Source organism: Ursus americanus, chromosome 23 (assembly GCF_024610735.1).
Source record: "Ursus americanus isolate L20-20 chromosome 23, mUrsAme1.1.p, whole genome shotgun sequence".
Classification (NCBI taxonomy): Eukaryota; Metazoa; Chordata; class Mammalia; order Carnivora; family Ursidae; genus Ursus; species Ursus americanus.
The window spans coordinates 23197870-23220820 of NC_142149.1; the positions used below are offsets into that span (position 1 = coordinate 23197870).

Genomic DNA, 22951 nt, shown 5'->3' on the forward strand with positions numbered 1-22951 from the left:
CTTTATTTTAGAAAGAGAGAGAGTGGGGGGAGGGGGAGAGGGAGAGAGAGAATCTCAAGCAGACCCCACACTGAACGCAGAGCCCGATGTGGGGCTCAATCTCATGACCCTGAGATCATGACCTGAGCTGAAATCAAGAGTTGGATGCTTAACCAACTGAGCCACCCAGGCGCCCCTGATGATACATTCTTAAGCCAAATCCTGCTTTAAATTTAAATCCATGTTAAGCTGGAAAGAAAAACTTGAAGTTCCCAAAGAAAACTGAATTGTTTTTCTGATATTTGTATTAATGTATCATGTTTCGTGCAGAGCTATGCACTAGTCACCCACAATAAGACATGTTCAAGATACTCTTTTAGCCTGTACATTAGACGTCCCGGGTTTTGTGGGTTTTGTGCCATAATCCTGTTACAGAAAGTTATTTCTTGATTTCTTTCCCTTTCAGTATGCTATCAATCTACCCGTCTCTTTTTGGAGCTCCTTTACGTTTCACAGAAGGAAACAATACTCCAAGTTTGTTTCCACTGGCGCTGACCTTCACTTCCGACAGTGAGCGTAAACAACTAGTTGTTCCAAAACAGCCCATCCAGAAGGAATATATCCCTACCTCAGTAATAAAAATATTCTATTTTCTTCATTCCTTCCCCCACTCTCAAGATATTCTTGCTGTCAGATGGCCTCCCCCGAACCAAACTTTTAAGAAATGCTCGAGTGTTTCTGCCAATACGTGAGGCTGCCGTCGAGCGTCTAAGTGCAGCTCCTGTCTGCTTCATTCCAGGTGTCCCACATCTGGCACTGATCCTGCAGTGACCACCGTAATAAAACAGGAGGAGACAGTGCCTGGCTTTCATCCTAATCATTCGCTAAAGCGCTCAATGAAAACTTGGACTCAGAATGTGAAAGCTGTTAGATTTTAAGGAGAAGGTTTAAATGAAGAACAATGAATATCACAGCTCAGGACGTGGAATACCAGAAAAGGGCTTTACGTCCTTGGAATCACAGGAATTACCATCTTTTTTTTTTTTTTTTTTTTGGTCTTACATGGAATATATTATCCTTCATTGGTGCTACATGGAAGCCAAAAAAAACCTAGTATGTAGATAGAGATACAGATACGATTTTTGTTTGTTTGCTTTTTAAGTCTGGGAAGAAAGAGAACAGCTAAGCTACTTGTACTGAAAAACAGATAAGCATTTTCAGGACATCCATGACTCTTGACACAACTCTTATTTCCTGGGGTCGGTCACGCTAAACAACAGAAAGGTGGCAAATGGCACATTATAACAGCTGTGATGGAGTCACATGCTTTGACTTACGGCAATTCCATAGCCGTGGCAAACACCACTGAATTCCGAGTCACCATAAAAATTAGGGCCAAGCCTCTAGAGTTTACCAAGAATCGGAGGCAGTGCTATTTTCACTACTCTCTACCCTTTTCATTCTCAAGCAGCTCAACTTGAGGAAAGAATCAGAGGAAATGAAGCAAGAAAACAACAAAGAGTGGAAAGTTATGTGTATGTGTGTGGGGAGGGGATCTCTATATGTGTGTGTGTGTGCATACACATAGTATTTATATCTATCGAGTGGCTTTCTCAGATTTCCTGCTTGAGGTTTCTTACCCACCTGCAAGTAAGCCCTGAAGTGTCAAATCATAATTTTAGATAGGTTCCTATCCCCCTAAGTGTACCAAACCCTAAAATAGTCTTGCTTTAACATGACTAAAGATACAAATTTTTAAACAACTTTCAGTGGTTCTTCTCATGTTACGTGGCAACTTGCCATATACGTTTAACTCTCAGGTTTGATGATTTCCAAATTTCTTTTCACACCTGGCTTTTTGGCATGAAATACAATGCCACACAACAAGAGTAAAAGTGGCTGGTATTGTACAAGCTTTCAGTATCAATACATAAAGTATATAATGTTGACCAGCCATAAACAGGACTACAGGAGCAATATGGCTGAAGAAGAACATTCAGTAAAACAAGGGTTACATTAACTGGATGATGATTGAATGGGTGGCTGTAAGGCGATTTCAAACAGCTTGCCAAAGGAAAGCCTCATTTTTCCATTTTCTGGTTCAGTATCTAATTTCTGGCTCCTCATTTCCTCCGTGATCTGATAATTATGAAATTCTAAATAAAGTGTCATCTTTCTTGCAACAAATCAATGAACAGAAAGCTCCCATCAGATGTTTCCTAAAGCTCCTGCTGATTATTTCCTGAATGTCTATCCCACAAACCAAACAGCAAGTTCTTTGAGAAAAAGGAACACTCTCCACCCCATGACAAATACAGCTTCTTTCTGTATGCATTTAAAGAGGACTAAGAAGTAATATGCAACTGATAACAATGAGTTACCACAAAATCACCTTTTATCACCAATTTCAGATTGAAATTTAGCCCTTTCCAAACACTGTGGTACAAATATGGGAGAACAGAATTCCTCCTCTTTGTATATTTATTCATAAAGATGAAGCAACATTTTTTTTTGCATTCCTTATCACAAATTTATACCAATAGCACCACCATTACACAATTATATTTTGGGCATCCCTCTCCCTATCATACAATTTCAAATAATGCTACCTTTATTCCTCAGGCATTCCTTACAATAATCCTGTAATATAAAGGTCAACTTGTGAAAATAAAAAATTCTATGGGATACTAACGAAGCCTTCAGATACACAAGTAAGCCTAAACTTATCTACTGATAAAGTAACATTATGGAGAAGTTTGTTTCAAACACCCTTCCAGCACACCAAAAATTATAGATATTCTCACTTTTGCAAAAAGCGCCCATCTTCTGCATTCTGTTTGTTTCAATTATTCAGGGCAACCCAGGCTGATAATTACACAGTCCCCAGTTGCTGAGTAAAAGGGATGCTTAATTAGCCAGCAGGAAAGATCGATTAAGATCCAGCAGGGCATCTTGTGAGGTTCTCTCACATTTCTGGAGGGAATAGATTCTGACTGTGCCCTTCCAAAGGATAAAATTCCCTGCTCCTAAGGAGTTTCCGTGAGGTTTCTAAAGTACATGCTCAGATCAGTCAGGCACACAAATTAAGTCCCAGTCAAAACCCTACAGATGCTCTCTCTTTTCTAAGAGTGCTTAGTTCAGCCATTCTGAACCACATTGCCATCGGGTTGAGAAAGCTTAAAATAACACTCAACTTGTCCCCAATTCTCGTTCAGTTACCATATTTCAAGCAAAAGGGGGCCAGCAAATATATTATAAAAGAAAATTTTTATTTTTTTCTCCCCCAAGCAAGTATATGTATCTGCCAGATGCTCACATTCTAAAAGGCACAAATTAGGTCGGGACCTCTTATTTTAAAAAGTCAGTGAGTATGATACTCCAAACCAGTCTGAGACTAAAACATTCCGATATGGTCAAAGAAGCAACTGGATAAGTCTGGTCTAAACTTTCTATTAGGGAAGAAGTTACGGAAGTAAAATCAGAACCAAAAATTATGACAAAAATCAGTTATCTCTAACTGCCTAACATCTTCCCTTTGGTAACTTGGACAAGCATAAATGTTTAGCTTTTCACACATTTTGCAAAAGCATTCAATAAAGATGAACATAGCAATCTAAAGCTAAAAGCAGATTCATTATCATAAGATACATTATTGGGAAAGTATTTTTATTTTGGTAAGCTAGCTACACTAACCATGCCTGCCTACCTCCAATTCAACTCAGTAAAAATTTATTAAGTCTCTGTCAAGTATAAAGAACTATGATAAGTTTGTCCTACCTGGTTAATTGATACACCGTGAAAGTAGATTTTACTGACTATGCATTGTTTCAAAGCTGACACAAAATGGACCCAGTTTATACAAACCTAGTTTTGACTTGCTGGAAGCCCCGTAGAATATGGTCTCTGTGGTCCCTCGCAGTAGCACTGAGGTTCTCATTCCGCAAATCTTCTGCCAGGAACTCCTCAGCATCTGAAAGAAAAGGAAAGTTGATCAACAGAAAAGAAGTATGAAGGGAGAAATAGGAAAACCTGAAGGATTAAGAAATAGGTATTATTTTCTCTTTAAAAACTTTAAAGTTGCAAAGCAATGTGAATGTACTTAATACTACAGAACTGTATACTTACTGATGGTTAAAACAGTAAATTTTATGTTATGTATATTTTACCTGAATAAGAAATGAATAAAACTTTAAGTACGACTATAAGTGATGCCTTCTGATAATCCAAGGCCTCATTATAAATTTGGAATGCTAATGCATTTATTAATCACCAAAAATAACTATTTTCTAAGCCATTTCAAAGAAACATGGAAATATTAATTATCTCTGATGGCAGAGGATGGACTGTCAATTTCCTAAACCTATAAATATTACAAACCAGTCATAGAAGGTCACAGGCCAACAGAGGCAAGAAAGAAACACCAGTAAATAAAGCTGAAATAAAAAATAGAACTGAGCTACAAAATCAGGAACAAAAAGGGCAGGCATTCAAAGAAGAAAAATTAATTAGCAAATGCATCATCAATGAAAATGACAATGCAACCAAGTGAAGGAACTCACATGGAAAAGAAAAATGTGTCCAAGAGAAGGAAACTGCAATTAATGTGAGCATACATTATAAAATAGGGACATGATAGAAATATATAATATGAAACAAATCATGTTATGTTGAAAGAAATGGGGGGTATCTAGATATTTTCAAAGACAAAGTACATTGATAATGATTACAATTGCCAGAAATACCAGCTACATACTTTATTATGCAAAAAAGGGTTATCATCCCTAAAAAGTATATAAATGACACAGTTAAAATTTCCCACCTCCAAAAACAGTGCCTGCCATATACAACTGTCTCACATATGCTATCAAAGTAATGTTATGAATTTATATAGTTGGGTTACATAAGCATGCTTAAAATTTTGTTTTACATTCATACCATTCGACACCACCAAAACAACAACAAGATCTTAGATAACCATCACCAGTACTTTTGATGAGCTATAAAGTTTTGGAAATTAAAAATTTCATGGAGGACCACCATCACCTTCCAAGACTTGCATCGCGTCTATTCTATATGTCATTTAATGGGTTCCTTTAAAGTCCTCTGAAGGCTGAAGAATGAGGAGACGGGAAGTTGAATTAAGAGATAAAAACAAATGCTACCCCAAATTCAATGAATGTAATAATACACCTATTAATAAAGGACAAGGACCACATGATCATCTCAATAAAGGAAGAAAAAGCATTTGACAAAATTCAAGATAAAAAAACACTCAACAAACTAGGAATAGAAGGAAACTTCCTCAGCCTTGATAAAGAGCAGCTACAAGAAAACCCCACAGCTAACATCATACTTAATGGTCAAAGACTGATGTTCCTAAGATCAGAATCAAAATAAGGATGTCTGCTCTCACCATGTATGCTCAACATGATGCTGGTGCTAGCCAGGGTAATTGCACAAGAAAATGAAATTAAATAGTCCAGATTAGAAAGAAAGAAGTGAAATTATCTGCACTTGCAGATTACATGATCTGGTATATAGAAAACCCTGAGGAACCCACTAAAAAACTACTAGAACTAATAAACAAATTCAGTAAGTTTGCAAGATACCAGATTAATATACAAAAACAACTGTCATTCTATAGAGTAGCAATGAACAAACCAAAAATGAAATTAGAAAAATTCCACTTAAAATTGCATAAAACAGAATTAAATACTTAGAAATAAATTTAACAGAAGTAGTGAGTATGGTGACTAACATAATATAATAAAAAATCATTAAAAAAAAAAAAGAAGTGGTGCAAGACTTAAACTCTGAAAATTGCAAAAAAAAATTGTTGAAAGAAAAATAAAGATCTAAATAAACGGAAAGACATCCATGCTCATAGATGAAAAAACTAACTATTGTTGAGATGGCAATATTCCCCAAATTGATCTGAAGATTTAATGCAACCCCTATAAAAAATCTCAGTTGGTTTTTTTGCAGAAATTGATAAACTAATCCTAAAATTCATTTGAAAACTCAAGGGACCCAGAATAGCCAGAACAATTTTGAAAAAGAAGAAGAACTTTGGAGGATTCACATTTTTTCCCCAAGATTTTATTTATTTATTTGAGAGAGAGAGAGAAAATGGGTGAGAGAGAGAGCACAAGTGGGGGGGGAGGAGAGGGAGAGGGAGAAGGAGAAGCAGGCCCCCACTGAGCAGGGAGCCCGATGCGGGACTCAATTCCAGGATCCTGGGATTATGACCTGAGCCTAAGGCAGATGCTTAACCAACTGAGCCACCCAGGTGCCGCATGATTCACATTTTCTGATTTCAAAACTTACTACAAAGTTACAGTAATCAAAACAATACAGTACCAGCATAAAAACAGACACATATATCAAAGGAATAAAATTGAAACTTCAGAAATAGGCCTTTACATTTATAGTCAATAAATTTTTGACAAGGATACCAAGACAATTCACTAGGAAAAAAATAGTTTTTTCAACAAACAATGCTGGAACTACTGAATATCCACATGCAAAAAATTGAAGCAGATCCCTACCTCACACAATATACAAAAATTAATGCAAAATGGGTCAAAGACCTAAATGTAAAATGTGATACTATAAAAATTTTAGAAGAGAACAAGCATAAATCCTTGTGGCCTTGGAGTAGGTAATATTTCCAAAATTAGGTAAGTGTCTTAGATGACAAAAGAACAAGCAACAAAAGGAAAAATAAATTGGATATCAAAAAATTAAAAACAATTGTGATTCAAAGGATGTCATCAAGAAAGTGAAAAGACATCCCATAGGAGAAAATTTTTGCAAATCATATAGCTGATAGGAGACTTATATGTAGAATATATAGAGAACTCTTACATGTCAACAATAAAAAGACAATTCAATTTTAAAATGAGCAAAGGATCTGAACAGACATGTACCCAAAGAGAATATACATATGGCCAATAAGCACGTGAAAATATGCTCAACACTAGTTGTCATCAGTGAAATGCAAACCCAAACCACAATGTCATTTCACACTCACTAGGATGGCTACAGTCAAAAATATGGACAAAAATGAATGTTGTCAAAGAAGAAAAAAAATTGGGACTCTCATATTTTGCTGTTGGAAATGTAAAATGGTGTCGCTGCGTTGTAAAGCAGTCTTGCAGTTCCTCAAAACGCTAAACAGAGAGTTACCATATGACCCAGTAATCCCACTACTAGATATATATACTCAGGAGAAATGAAAACAAATGTTCATAGCAGCATTATTCTTAATAGCCGGTATGTTCTTTCCCACTAGGGAAAGAACCCAAACGTCCATCAACTGACGAATGGATAAATAAAATGTGATATATCTATACAATGGAATATTATTCACCAATAAAAAGAAATGAAATGCTAATACATGCTACACATAACATGGGTGAATCTCTGAAATTGTCATGGTAAGTGAAAGAAACTAGTCACAAGGACCACATACTGTTTAAATCAATTTACATGAAATATACAGAATAGGCAAATCTATAGAAACAGAAAGTAGATTAGTAGATGCCTACAGCTGCAGGAGGGAGGTGGATTGGGGAGTGAAGGCTAAGGAGTTCAAGTTTTCTTTTGGGATGATGAAAATGTTTTAAAATTTATTGTGGTTATAATTGCACAACTCTGTGAATATACTAAAAGCCATTGAATTGTACATTTTAAAGGGTAGTTTGCATGATATATGAACTATATGTCAATGAAGTTGTGAAAAAATGAAAGAAAGAGAGAAAGAGAGAGAGAAAGAAAGAAAGAAAGAAAGAAAGAAAGAAAGAAAGAACAACATCTGTACATAACTTTCTGAACTTTCAAAATTGAAGGGCAATGGAAACATCCCTCAGGGACTCAGACAAAAAATAAATAAATAAATAAGTTGCCTACAAAAAACCAGAGTCAAAATGGCCTCTCCACAAAATAAGCATCAGAAGATCAAAGTTTTACAGAGTTTTAAAGGAAAAATGCTGTGTCCGAGAATAAAACAAAACCAGAACTTAATATTAAAAAGAGTAAACAAACCCCTCCACACCCAGACATTGAAAACACACTCCTACATATGTCATGGGTCAGAGAGGAAATGCAAAACTACACTTACAACTTACTGAGAAAATAGCCTGAATAAAATACTATAAGATATAACCAACATTATACTGACAAATTCATAGACTTAAATGTTTCCAGTATTAAATGAGAAAAAAGCACCAAACTCAAGAAATCAGAGAAGAGCAATAAAACAAGCCTATGGAAAATAGGAAAAAGGAAACAATAAAGATAAAGGCAGAATTACTAAATCAGAACAGTGGCTAACAGTGCTCTCCAGAGTCACAACCCCTGATAAGGAAGAGAAAGAGCAGGGGCAGGTCAAGTGAGAGGGACTCTGAGAAACTCCCTCCCTCCCCTTTGCCTTAATCACAAGCACTTGGCTTTTATCTATTTATACACTGCGATCTCACATGAGACTTTAATTTTGAAAAGGGTTCCATTGCACAATTTAGTGGTTAAAAACCACTGACCTTAAAAACAGTGAAAAAAAACGTATGATTGCTAAGTAAGTGTTTAACAGCTGGGAATTTTCAAAGGTGAGGGGGAAATCCAATAAGTTGATAAAGCATTAGCATATATAATCAAGGAAAAGAGAAAGAAAGCACAAATATACAGAAATGAAGATAAGAGGGAGCAAGAGCAAATACAGGAATCTTAATAAGATAATGAAATATTTCACAAAGTTGGTGAGATTTCAAGTTATTTTAATTTTCTTTTCTGTGCGTTTATGTAATCTGAATTTTATGATATTGGGTATCATTTTTCCCCTTAGAAAGGTTATTTTCAAAAATAAGGGCCTATGTAAACAAAATAAAATGCCTTGAAAATAAATTTGAAAACTGCCGTGAAACAATTTCTGAGAGAAATCATTTCTAAAAGTGAATTGAAAAATGGAAAAACCTGAATCCTGAACAAGCTAATAACCAGAGAAAAAGAAGAAAAGTTTGTGAAATTGTTTAAAAAAAAACCCACTTCGCATTATATAGTTGTACAGATGTCTTTCAAATTTCTAAGTAATAAATCACTCTCATTCAATATAAACTATCCCAGTGCACAGAAGAGAATGCTTCTTTAGTCATTTGCTATAAGCCAGCATAACCCCAGTTCTTCTTTTTTTTGTTTTTTTAAGATTTTATTTATTTATTTGAGAGAGAGAGTGAGAGAGAAAAGGAACATGAGCAGGGTGAGAGGCAGAGGGAGAAGCAGACTCCCTGCTGAGCAGGGAGCCCAATGTGGGGCTTGATCCCAGAACCCTGGGATTGTGATCTGAGCCGAAGGCAGATGCTTAACCGACTGAGCCACCCAGGTGCCCCAAGCATAATCCCAGTTCTAAAAAAGCATAAAAAGCAATCAGTTTAAAGCTAATATAGATACAAAAATCCTAAATAAAGTATTAGTAAGTCAAACTTAGCTGTACATTAAAATAATAAAATAAAGTGTATCCTGGGAATATAAAGATGTTTGAATATAATTGATGTATTATATATTTAGTAGTTTAAAAAAGAGATCTATACAAGCAGGCTGATAAATGGCAAAAATCTCACCTGATGATATTTATTATCTAATTGTGACAAAACTGTATGAAATAGAAGTAAAAGAATACCTTCTTAACCTAAAAGATACATATATCACATTTATGCCTGAAAAACAAAAGTCATTATTAAGGACAAGATTGGTTTGCCCAGGGGTGCCTGGGTGGCACAGCGGTTGGGCGTCTGCCTTCGGCTCAGGGCGTGATCCTGGCATTATGGGATCGAGCCCCATATCAGGCTCTTCCGCTATGAGCCTGCTTCTTCCTCTCCCACTCCCCCTGCTTGTGTTCCCTCTCTCGCTGGCTGTCTCTATCTCTGTCGAATAAATAAATAAAATCTTAAAAAAAAAAAAAAAAAGATTGGTTTGCCCACTACTCCCACTATTAATTAATATTGTTCTGGAGGTTCTAGACAAAAAGAAGCCTAAGAAGGAAAGAAATTGTCATTAGGTACAGATATTATAACCACATATACACAAGCTTAAAGTTATGAACTTGAAAACCTTTTTTTTAAAGATTTTATTTATTTATTTGTCAGAAAGAGAAAGAGTGCACAAGCAGGAGGACTGGCAGGCAGAGGGAGAAGCGGGCTCCCCTGCTGAGTGGGATGTGGGACTCAATCCCAGGACCCTGGGATCATGACCTGACTCAAAGGCAGACTCTTAACTGAATGAGCCACCCAGGCATCCTGAAAACTTTTAGAAATTGTAAGAATTGGGACTTCTGGGTGGCTCAGTCAGTTAAGTGTCTGCCTTTGGCTCAGGTCATGATCCCCGGGTCCCAGGATTGAGTCCTGCATTGGGCTCCTTGCTCAGTGGGGAGCCTGATTCTCCCTCTGCCTGCCGCTCCCCCTGCTTGTGCTTTCTCTCTCTCTGATAGATAGATAGATAGATAGATAGATAGATAGATAGATAGATAAAATCTTTTAAAAAAAGAAAAAAAGAAATTGTAAGAATTTGGTAGGGTAGCCATAAGGTAAATATTTTAAAAATCAATAGCATTTGGGGTAATAACAGAATAACTTGTGTTGGACTAACTTTCATACAGATAGGAATTCTCATCAAAATATTTAAAAACAACCATTTTACGGCACCAAACAGTGGCCAAAAGCAGGCAGAAATTGACAGGAATTTGATCCCTGAAAGAAAGGAACTGCAGAGTGAGACTTGCATTTTTATAGTTTTGCATCTAAGGGTACACCCAGACCATGTAGGGTAGAGTAGCTGAGGAGTACCCTCAGGAAAAGCTTAGTGGAATGTGGGACAACAGCAAATGCCATTACTTACATATATTTGGTGTCCCAGAAGAAGAGCACAAAGAGAATGGGTCAAAAAAGATATCAGAAGAAATAATAGCTAAAATTTTCCCAAGTTTGGTAAAAAATATCAATTTATATATTCAAGAAGCTCACTGGACATCAAATAAGATAAATATAAAGAAAACTGAATGTAGACATATTATAGTCATACTGCTGAAAACCAAAGATAAAGAGAAAAATTTCAAAGAAGGCAGAGAAAACGACCCATTACATATAGGAGAATAAGGATAGGAGTAAGAGTGACTTTTCATCAAAAATAACAGAGGCCAGAAGACACTGGAATGACACCTTTAAAGTGCTGAAAAGGGAAAAAAAAAAAAACCTGTCAATCCAAAATTCTATATCCAGTGACAGCAGTCATCAAAATGTGAAGGCAAAATAAAGACATTTTCCAGATAAATAAAAATGGAGAAAATTTTTTGCTAGGAAACCTGCACTAAAAGAAATCTAAAGGAAATTCATTGAGCTGAAGGGCACAGGCACCAGTGGGAAATTCAGATCAACAAGAACACCAAAAATGCTAAGTATGGGGCGCCTGGGTGGCATAGTGGTTAAGCGTCTGCCTTTGGCTCAGGGCATGATCCCGGCGTTATGGGATGGAGCCCCACATCAGGCTCCTCCGCTAGGAGCCTGCTTCTTCCTCTCCCACTCCCCCTGCTTGTGTTCCCTCTCTCGCTGGCTGTCTCTATCTCTGTCGAATAAATAAATAAAAATTGTTTAAAAAAAATGCTAAGTTGCGAGTAAATAGAAAACATTATCACTTTTTTTCTCTTCCTCTTAATTTCTCCAAAAGATAACTGGCAATTGAAAGCACAGATAAATACTACATTTTGTAGTTTATAACATATGTACTTGTAAAATATATAGCAACAATAAAATAGAGGATGGGGAGGTGGGTAAATGGAACCCATTTAGTGGTATAATATTAACTCGAAGTAGACTGTGACAAGTTAAGGATATTGTTATCACTGGAGCAAACATAACAAACAAAATAAAAGAAGGAGGTACAATTTTTAAAAATAGAGAAATTTAAATGGAATACTAAAAAGCATTTGATTAATTTTTAACAAGGCAAGTGTAAATAAAATATGTGACAATTGGCAAAATAAATGGTAGATCCTAAATCCATTTGTAACAATAGTTATATTAGATGTAAATGAACTAAACATTCCAATTAAAAAACAGAGAATGTTTGGGGCACCTGGGTCCCTCCGTCAGTTAAACGTCGGACCCTTAATCTCAGCTCAGTTCTTGATCTCAGGGTCTTGAGTTCAAGCCCTACTTAAAAAAAAAAAAAGTAGAGAATGTTTGACTGAATAACAAACAATGCAATAATATGCTGTCCACAAGAAACATACTTCAAATCTAAAGACAGAGATGGCTGAAAATAAGAGGATGGAAGTGACATAGAAGCAAACAGCAAGCATAAGGATGTCTATATTAATGTCGGACAAAGTAGACTTCAAGACGGGAGTATTACCAGAGATAAAGAAGGATATTTCATTATGATAAAAGGACCAAGTCATAAGGAAGATATAATCATAGATGTATATGCACATAACAATAAGAACTACAAAATACCTGAAGCAAACTCCCACAGGACTAAAGTGGGGAAAAGACATGTCTGCAATCATAGCTGGGGGGTTCACCACCCTCTTTCAGAAACTAAAAGAACAACTAGACAAATAATCACTAAGGAGATAGAGAACCTGAACAACACTACCAACACTTTGACCTAATTGACATCCATAGGATGATATATCCAACAACTGCAAAATATACATTTTTTAAATGCACAAGGAATGCTCACCAAAATATACCTTATTCTGGGCCATAAAATAAGTCTTCATAAATGCCAAAAATCTAAAACCTTACAGAATATGTTCCCTGATCACAAAAGAAGTTAGAAATTAGTAACAATAAGATATCTAAAAAGCCTCAACAATTTGAAATAATATAAACCAAAGAAGAAATAGCCTTCTTTTTTTTTTTTTTTTTAAAGATTTTATTTATTTATTTGACAGAGATAGAGGCAGCCAGAGAGAGAGGGAACACAAGCAGGGGGAGTGGGAGAGGAAGAAGCAGGCCCACAGCGGAGGAGCCTAATGTGGGGCTCGATCCCGGTACGCCAGGACCACGCTCTGAGCCGAAGGCAGGCGCTTAACTGCTGTGCCACCCAGGCGCCCCAGAAATAGCCTTCTTTGAATAAACTGAATATTTCAAACTGAATGACTATAAAGTACAGCATATCTAAATTTGTAAGATTTATAGATTCTTGTGCTTCAGGGAAATGTATAGTTTTAAATGTTCATGTTAGGGAAGAAGGAAGTTTTAAAATCAATGATCTAAGTTTTCACCTTAAGAAGCTAGAAAAAGAAAAGTAGATTAAATCCCAAGTAGAAAAAAGAAAATAATAAAGATAAGGGCAAAAATCAATTTAGAAAGCAGAAAAAACATGGGTTGGTTTTTTTTTTAAAGACCAATAAATTGGACGAAACTCTAACAGGTTTATCAAGATCCATCAAAGGAAAAAAGGGAAACACGAAATCACCAACATCAGGAATGAAGAAGGGATATTAAGAAAAATCTCACAGAAGTTTAAAGAATAATAAGGGAATATTATCAACATCTTTTTGCCAATAAATTTGACAACTTAGATTAAACTGACAAACTCCTTGAAAAGCACAATTTACCAAAAGGTATACAAGATGAAATACGAAATCTAAATAGCCCTGTATCTGTAAAAGAAATCGAATGCATAGTTTTAAAAAACCTTTCCAGAAAGAAGTCAGGCCCAGAGGATTTCACAAGTTAATTCTATCAAGCATTTAAGGTAGAAATAATACCAATCTCACACAAACCCTTACAGAAAATAGAGTAGGATGAACACTTTCCAGTGCGTTTTATAAAGCCAGCAAAACTCTGATACCTAAGCTTGGTAAAGATATTAAGAGAAGAAAATTACAGATCAGTATATAATACATTTGCCCTTCAGTTCAGAAGATAATGTTATTCACAGTGAATGTGATCTGAACACACTACTCACCACTGAAAAGGAAAGAGAATTTAAAACGTCCCTCAGTGTATCACCTCCCTCATTTAACCAAGCTTACCACTCTATCTGATGGGTTTTCTGTTAAGTGATGAACCTCTTTTTTTAAGATTTTATTTATTTATTTGAGAGAGAGAGAGAAAGAGAAGGAGCAGGGGGAGGGGCAGAGGGAGAGAGGGAGCAGACTCCCCGCAGAGAGGGAGCCCGAAGTAGGGCCCATCCCAGGACTCTGGGATCAGGGATCATGACCTGAGCTGAAGGCAGACACTTAACCAACTGAGCCACGCAGCCACCCGTGATAAACCTCTTTAAAACAAAATCTTTTCTAAAATATAAATATCATATCACACCACATCAGGAGACACTGGGCTCCCTATGAGGTAGACACTATTGTCTCATTTTCTGAATGAGAAAATGAAGGTTAAAGAACTTGCTTCCAAGGGCACCTGGATGGCTCAGTACATTAAGCGCGTGTGCCTTTGGTTCAGGTCATGAACCCAGAGTCCTGGGATGGAGCCATGGAGCCTTGTGTGGGGCTCCCTGCTCAGCGGGAAGCCTGCCTCTCCCCCTCCTGCTTCCCCTGCTTGTGCTCTCTCTCTCTCACTCTGTCAAATAAATAAATAAAATCTTTAAAAAAGATTGCTCCCAGGTTACACACCTAACAAGTGGCTCAGCCAAGATATGAACTCAAGCAGTCTGGCTCCAGAGCATGAGTTTGTTTTTGGGGTTTTTTTAAGGATTTTATTTGTTTACTTGACAGAGGCAGCAAGAGAGGGAACACAAGCAAGGGGAGTGTGAGAGGGAGAAACAGGCTTCCCGCCGAGCAGGGAGCCCAATACGGGGCTCGATCCCAGAATCCCGGGGTCATGATTTGAGCCGAAGGCAGACGCTTAACGGCTGAGCCACCCAGGCGCCCCCAGAGCCTGAGCTCTTAATCACGACCCTGCACTGCTCCTCCCAATATATTAATGGGGTAACATAATTATAGGTAAATAAATTATGGCACATCCATATTTGAATACCATGCAACTATTAAAGTATTCAGATAGATTGAGAGAGGGGGAAAAAAAAAGAGAGAGAGAGATTTCTCAGACTTTAGAAAACAAACACAAACATATTTTACCTTTCCATCTAATAAAATAAGTATTGCTGGGGCACGTGGGTGGCTCAGTTAGTTAAGTGCCCAACTCTTGATTTCAGCTTAGGTTACGATCTCAGGGTCATGAGATGGAGTCTCATGTGGGGTTCCATGGTCAGCAGGGAGTCTGCTTGGGATTTTCTCTCCCCCACACACACTCTCTTTCTCTCTCTAAAATAAATAAATAAAATCTTAAAAAATAAAAAACAAAGTATTGCTGCTCATTGAGGAAATTTGGAAAATACAAAAATTGACATAAGGAAGAAAATTGCAATTACTTGCAATTCCACCATTCTTGCAGTTTTTATTCTCTGCTAACATGACCTTTTTTAACTTCATTTGCAAAAATTAGATATCAAATATTCTGAGGTTTTTACATTCAACATTGGTTTTGGTTATATTATAGATCCATATAATGAAATATTACATAGCCATTTAAGCATAATATTCATCATGAAATTTTAAGGAATTCAGAAAATTCTCACAGTGTATTTTTAATGCCATACTGAAAAAGAAGGAGAAAGAGGAGGAGGAGAAAGAGGAAGAAAATCAGAGGACTGACTTTACTCAACTTCAAGACTTGCTATAATGCTGTAGTGATCAAGACAGAGTGCTTTGTTGAAAGATCGGACACATAGATCAATGGAAGGGAACAGAGAGCCTAGAAATAGACCCACACAGGGTCAACTGATCTTTGACAAAGAAGTAAAGGCAATTCAATGGAAAGAGGATAGTCTTTTAACAAATGGTGCTGGAACAACTGGACATTCACTTGCAAAAAAAAAAGACAGATATTTACACCTTTCACAAAAATTAATTCAAAGTGGATCACAGACCTAAATGTAAAACATAAAACTATAAAACCTTAAAGGTAACATAGGAGAAAATGAAGATGACTTTGTGTTTGCCAATAAGTTTTTAGATATAACACCAAAAGCATGATCCATGAAAGAAATAATTGATGTTAGACTTCATTAAAATAGAAAACTTCTGTTCTGCTAAAGACAACATGAAGAGAATGAAAAGACAAACCTCAGACTGGTAGAAAATCTTTGCAAAACATACAACTAATAAAGGACTGGTAACTAAAATATACAAAGAACACTTAAAACTCAACAATAGGAAAATAAATAATCCAATTTGAAAGTGGACAAAAGATCTGAGCAGATATCTCACCAGAGATGATATACAGATGGCAAATAAGCATATGAAAAGATGCGTCATATATCATTAGGGAATTCAAATTAAAACAACAATAAGAAATCACTACGCACCTACTAGAACAGCTAAATTTTAAAAAGTTGACAGTACTAGAGGCTGGCAAGGATGTGGAGCAAGAGGAACTTTCATTCACTGCTAATGGGAATGCAAAATTGTACAGCCATTTTGGAAGACATCTGGCTGTTCCTTACAAAGCTAAACACAGTCTTACCATAAGATCCAGCAATCACACTCCTAAGTATTTACCCAACTGAGCTGAAAATGTATGTCCACACAAAAACCTGTACATGAATGTTCACAGCATTTATTTATAATTGCCAAAATTTGGAAGCAACCAAGATGTCTGTCTGCAGGTGAATGGATAAATAAACATCTAGACAGTGGAATACTATTCAGCACTAGCAGGAAATGAACTCTCAAGCCATGAAAAGATATGGGGAAATCTTAAGCACATATACTAAATGAAAGAAGCCAATCCAGGGGCGCCTGGGTGGCTCATTCAGTTGAGCATCGGCTCTTGATTTTGGCTCAGGTCATGATCTCGGGGTTGTGGGTTTGAGCCCCATGTCGGGCTCCACGAGATTCTCTCTCTCCCTCTGTCCCTCCCCCTACTCACGCTCATGCGCTCTCTCTCTCTCTCAAATAAATAAATCTTTAATGAATTTTTTAAAGGTTTTATTTATTCAGAGAGAGAGAGTACATACATGAGCGTGGTAAAGGGCAGAAAGAGAAGGAGAGAGAGAATCTCAAACAGACTCCACACCACGTACAGAGACCAATACAGGGCTCGATCCCACGACCCTGAGATCCTGACCTGAGCCAAAATGAAGAGTCGGATGCTTAATTGACTGAGCCACCCAGGTGCCCCTTAAATAAATAAATAAATAAATCTTTTTAAAAAATTCACTCATTAACTCAATATTTACTGAGTCCTTCCTACAGGCCAGTCAGGTACCGTGATAAACACCAAAATATTAACAATGATTATCTCTAAATAGTAAAATTACAACCGACTTTTCTCTACTTCTTCATTCTTTTCTGTCTTTTTTAGATATTCTAAAATACATGTTTTAGAGTATGAAAAAAATAAGTAAAAAAAGTCACCATGGAAGCGTAAAGTAATGTTACTCATATTTTGGATATACAGACGTCAATTTTTGTTGTTCAGCTGCATTTCACTTAGTGGTAGTGGGCTGAGCCGGTTCCTAGTTGTAAGCAGGAGATAAGGCCACCCGGGCAGACAGAAAGTAGGGAAGGAGGAAGATCCTGTGGGAGATAGGTGGTTACAGTGTACACTTTATTCCTACCGATGAGGAATATATACACAGTTGACCTTTGAACAACATGGGTTTGAACAGCACTGGTCCACTTAGTATGCAGATTTTTTTTATAAACACAGTATGGTACTATAAATGTATTTTCTTTATGATTTTTTAATAACATTTTCTTTTCTCTAGCCTACTTCATTATAAGAATACAATATATAATGCATGTAACATACAAAATTTGTGTTAATCAACTGTTTATGTAATGGGTAAGGCTCTGGTCAGCAGTAGGTTACTAGTAGTTAAATTCTGGGGGGTCAAAAGTTATATGAGGATTTTCAACTGTGGGAGGAGGGGAGGAAGGTGGTAGTAGAACCCATGCATTGTTCAAAGATCAACTATATCATATCCTGTACTTCTACCCTCCTTAATATATTCTTATAAGTGGGGCACCTGGGTGGCTCAGATGGTTAAGCGTCTGCCTTCAGCTCAGGTCATGATCTCCGGGTTCAGGGACCGAACCCCATGTTGGCTTCCCGTCTCAGCCGGGAGTCTGCTTTTCCCTCTCCCTCTGCCTCTCCTCCTGCTTGTGCTCTCTCTGTCTCTGTCTCTCTCAAATGATGAAATAAAAATCTTTAAAATATATATACATATTCTTATAAGTAATAATATCCTATGTAATTATATTTGTATATACTAGAATTGTTAAAAGAGCATCAACAGGATATAATCATCCCGCAACGATATCACTAAGAAAAGCTTGATATTTTTATTATGAGTTTACTTTTTAAGTTTCACTTCAAATTACTTTTTTTGAAAGCCTTCCTTTCCAAATGCTTTAGGGGTCCACATGTTAATTTAAGTACCCGTTCCTTCACGTGCAAGTACCATCTACTCAGGAATAAAATAACACAAAGACAACCTCTGCTGTCTGTCTCATCTGTTTTTTAAAAATCAGATCTACGGATGCCTTGCTGGCTCAGTCGGTTGAGCATCTCCCTTTGGCTCAGGTCATGATTCCAGGGTCCTGGGATCAAGCCCCACGTCGGGCTTCCCCGCTTGGTGGAGAGTCTGCCTCTCCCTCTCGCTCTGCCTGCCGCTCCCCCTGTTTGTGTGCTTGCTCTCTCTCTGTCAAATAAATTAATTAAATTAAAAACAAATCAGATCTAAACTTACACTCACACCTTATTAGATGAACAAGTGTATAAACAAGAAAAATATAAATAAGTTAAAAGCAAGGGCTCTATGAGAGATTATATATCCAGTATTATACATATTTGCCTACTCATTTTACGAAGCCAGCATAACCCTGACATCACAACTTGATAAGGATATTAAGGAAAGAAAATTACAGCTCAATATATAATACATTTGTCTTTCAATTTAGAAGATGCTGCTGCTTAGAGGGATTATGACCTGAAGGTGCCCGAGCAACCCTGCTCAGAAACACACCACCCACCACTGAACAGGAAAGGCATTTTAAAAGGTCCCTCAACGTATCACTTTCCATATTTAACCAAGCTCACCAAGCTACCTATAGGTCTTCTGTTAAGCAATCAACCTTTGACAAACAAGAACTCTTCTATAAACATCACATCCTGCCACAATAGGATGCCTCAGGCTCCTGCAATTGCAAAGCTCAGTGTGAAAAACACCACTGTGTAAGAACATTCCTCAGGCACCCCTGACACCACAGCTCTCACTATATATAATACTTGATGTTACAGGGTCTGCACATCATTACCTTCAGCTGGTAAGTGAGCGATACGAACCACATGGTGGAAATGTCTTCACATCAAAGAGAAAAGACAAAATCAGAAACATACCTTCAACAATGCCACTTTTCCCTAAATGTCTTCATTCTTCAGCAAATATTTATGGATTACTTAATACATGCTAAGTACTGAAAGAAGTGAGTAAGATAGACCTAAGCTCTATCATAAGAATGTACAGTCTAGCAAAGAATACAGACTTGAATAGGCTATTAAAATACGTTGTGATATGAGTTTTAATAAGAAAAGTAAGGGAGGCACAGGCCCATGGTAGAGGCACCTTGTCTAGAGAGGAAAGTAAGCCAGGGGAGACTCTTAGAGAGCTGACCTTTTATCTGAAATTCCCAAATTAGCAGGCCAAGTATATATGTTGTGGGTGGGGGCAGGCGTGGAGTTGGTGGAACTAGGCAAAGAATGGCACAAGCATGGGAACATCATGAGCAAAGGTCCTGAGGTGACAGATCTCAGTTCAGGTGGAGAGACTGAAAGAACTTCAACTTAGATGGCAGAACATGAAGGTTAGAGGTGAGAGGGACAGTGGTGAAAGATTATCCGGAAGGCAGGCTTATAGCAATACACAGTATTTTGTATTAAAAGTAATATACGATGATTTTAAGCCCCAAGTTTAAAAGGTAAACTCAGCTCTGGCAAATATATATCTTCCTTTTATAATTCACAGCTGCCCTAAAACATAGATTCCCTCAGCTTCCAGGCAGCTTTCATCCACTCCAGCAAGTCAGAGTAGGAAAAGAAAATAGGAAAAGAAGACAGAAAGACAAGGGAACAGAGGGTATGGAACGCTGCAGACATAAAATGATCCTCTCAGGGGCACCTGAGTGGCTCAGTTGGTTAATTGTAGGCCTTCAGCTCAGGTCATGATCCCAGGGTCCTGGGATGGAGCCCCACATTGGGCTCCTTGCTCAGCGGGGAGCCTGCTTCTCCCTCTCCCACTGCCTGTTGCTTCCCTTGCTTGTGTGCTTTCTCTCTCTGTCAAATAAATAAATAAAATCTTAAAAAAAAAAAAAAATGATCCTCACACCCCTGGGGAAAACTGCTGCAGGATCTAAGGTCAGCCAAAAAGATTCGTGGCAGGATGTACTCAAAATCACTAGGTTTTGTAGACAGATGAAAGTGTCTGACATGCTCCCAAATATCTGACCTTGTCCATTTACAAGGCTACTCTTCTGTTTATTTGGAAGACAATGATATCTTACGAGTCATATTTTTTACTACAAAGATCTCTGGGTATTCTTTACATTAAATTAAATATCACAATTATTCCTTTAAGTTACATATATTCCTATGTTACAGAAAAACCAGCCTGGTTGCTAATCCCACTTCTACAAGTCTCGTTGACAGCTTCTGGTAGAAATGCACAAAAATTCCTGATTCCCTGTCACAGGTACACTGAACATATCAGACCATTAGGATTTCCGCAGTCACTCTAAAATGTCTCACTAAAATTAAACCTCTGAAACTTCAGTGTTTCATTTTTCCTATTCCAATAATGGAACCCTTCATGGAAATCTGTCTATTCTCATACCAATTAAATAAAAGTAACTTAGTGGGGGAAAATGACTTTCAGTTTGTTTAGAACTTATTTTAAGCCTTGCGTTACATTTTTCACCTGGCATTTCATTGCAGTCCTTAAGGCATATAGTTTTTGCCCTTTGTTAAGAGGTAAATTTATTGGCAAAGTAAAATCCTACCCACCAGCTTTGTTTTGACTTGCAGGCAGTTGTCAGCATACAATGGAGAAATTATCAACATGTTCTGGTTGTGGTTTGCTTCAACCTGCTGATTGTTTCTACCCCATGACCCAAGAAGTGTGTGGTGTTTATATTTTTAATTCTCCTTCTACCTCCTGTGGAGGGGAAAATGACAATACCTGTATACTCACAGCACAGACAGAACAAAAACCAGAAACTAAAACACAGAGAGTACTTTAGATTAAGTTTTAACTAGTGGCCAAACTAAAATTCTAGGATTAACACGTTTGCAATCTTCATTTGAGTGTCTAAAAATTTATCCTACAGAAATATCTGCATGTGCACACAAAGATACACATATGGATATGTTCTCTACAGCACTGTGGAAATATAAAAAAATTGGGAACAACCTAGACATCCATCAATAGGAGAACAGTTAAATGAATTCTGAAACACCATGCGGCAATTTATATATACACATGGTTAGATAGATTGACCTGGAAAAGTACACAACACTATTATGTTTTTTAAAACATCAAGTAGTCTATATATTTCTATGTTACACAAACAATCCACAATCAAAATATACCGCTGAGAGCTCTCTCATACGCTGCTGGAAGGAGTGTAAAATAAGTATAATTACTTTGGGAAACTGGAGTTTCTAATAAAATTAGACATATACCTACCCTATGACCAGTAATTCTATTCCTAGATATTTATCCAAGAGAAATGACTGCTTATGTTCACAAAACAAGTTGGGGTTTTTTTTTAAACATTCTTTTTTTTTTTTTTTTTAAGATTTTTTATTTATTCATTTGACAGAGATAGAGACAGCCAGTGAGAGAGGGAACACAAGCAGGGGGAGTGGGAGAGGAAGAAGCAGGCTCATAGCGGAGGAGCCTGATGTGGGGCTCAATCCCATAATGCCCGGGATCACGCCCTGAGCCGAAGGCAGACGCTTAACGACTGAACCACCCAGGCGCCCCTGTTCACAAAACAAGTTTTACAAGAATGCTCTTAGCAGCTGTATTCATAATAGCCCCAAACTGAACAACTCAATGTCCATCAGCAGAAAAGTAGATAAATAAATTATGGAATATTCACACAATGGAATACTACTTTGCAAAAAGGATAAGATAGAACTGATACTCTTCAATGTCTCACTAAAATCAAACCTCTAAAACCTCAGTGTTTCATTTTTCCTACCCCAATAATGGAAGCCTTCAGGAAAATCATGTCTATTTTCATACCAATTAAATAAAAGTAACTCAGTGGGGGAAAATGACTTTCAGTTTGTTTAGAACTTATTTTAAACCTTGAGTTACATTTTACATGAATAAATCACAAAAATGTGACATTGAAGACAGACACTAAAGAGATCATACTGATTTGTAAGGTCCAGAACAGCAAAACTGCTCCATGATGCAAGAAGCCAGAAGAGTGGTTGTCTCTGGGGAGGGCTACTGATGGGAAAGGAAACTTTCCAGAGTGGGTGATGGAAATGTTTATATCTTAATCTGGGTGGTAGTCACACAGGTGTATACCTATACTAACGTCATCCGGCGTAACACTGAAGATTAGTGCATCTTACATATATAAATCATACCTTAACAAAGTACAGGAAAGGAAGGACTAAAAAGGAGGGAGGGAGGAATGGATGGTTGGATTGAGGGATGAAGAGGCTCATATAAAAAGTTATCAGAAAGGAAAACTTATTTTAAAGGCAGTGTGATTTTTTTTTTAAGATTTTATTTACTTGTTTATTTTGGAGAGAAAGCATGCGAGCGGGGGAGGGGGAAGAGAGAGAAACTCAAGCAGACTTCACACTAGGTGTGGAGTCTGACTTGGGGCTTGACTTCATGACCCTGACATCATGACCTGGGCCAAAACTAAGAG

At 37.2% G+C, this 22951-nt stretch overlaps 1 protein-coding gene across 1 annotated transcript in view; it reads right to left on the reverse strand.

Moving 5' to 3' along the window:
• SKAP1 (src kinase associated phosphoprotein 1) overlaps positions 1 to 22951 on the reverse strand; it is a 274782-nt gene that overhangs the window by 241285 nt on the left and 10546 nt on the right. Inside the window, exon 2 of the mRNA XM_045813770.2 lies at positions 3844 to 3949. Coding sequence (XP_045669726.1) covers positions 3844 to 3949 — 106 coding nt within the window. The remainder of the gene's footprint in view (positions 1 to 3843; positions 3950 to 22951) is intronic.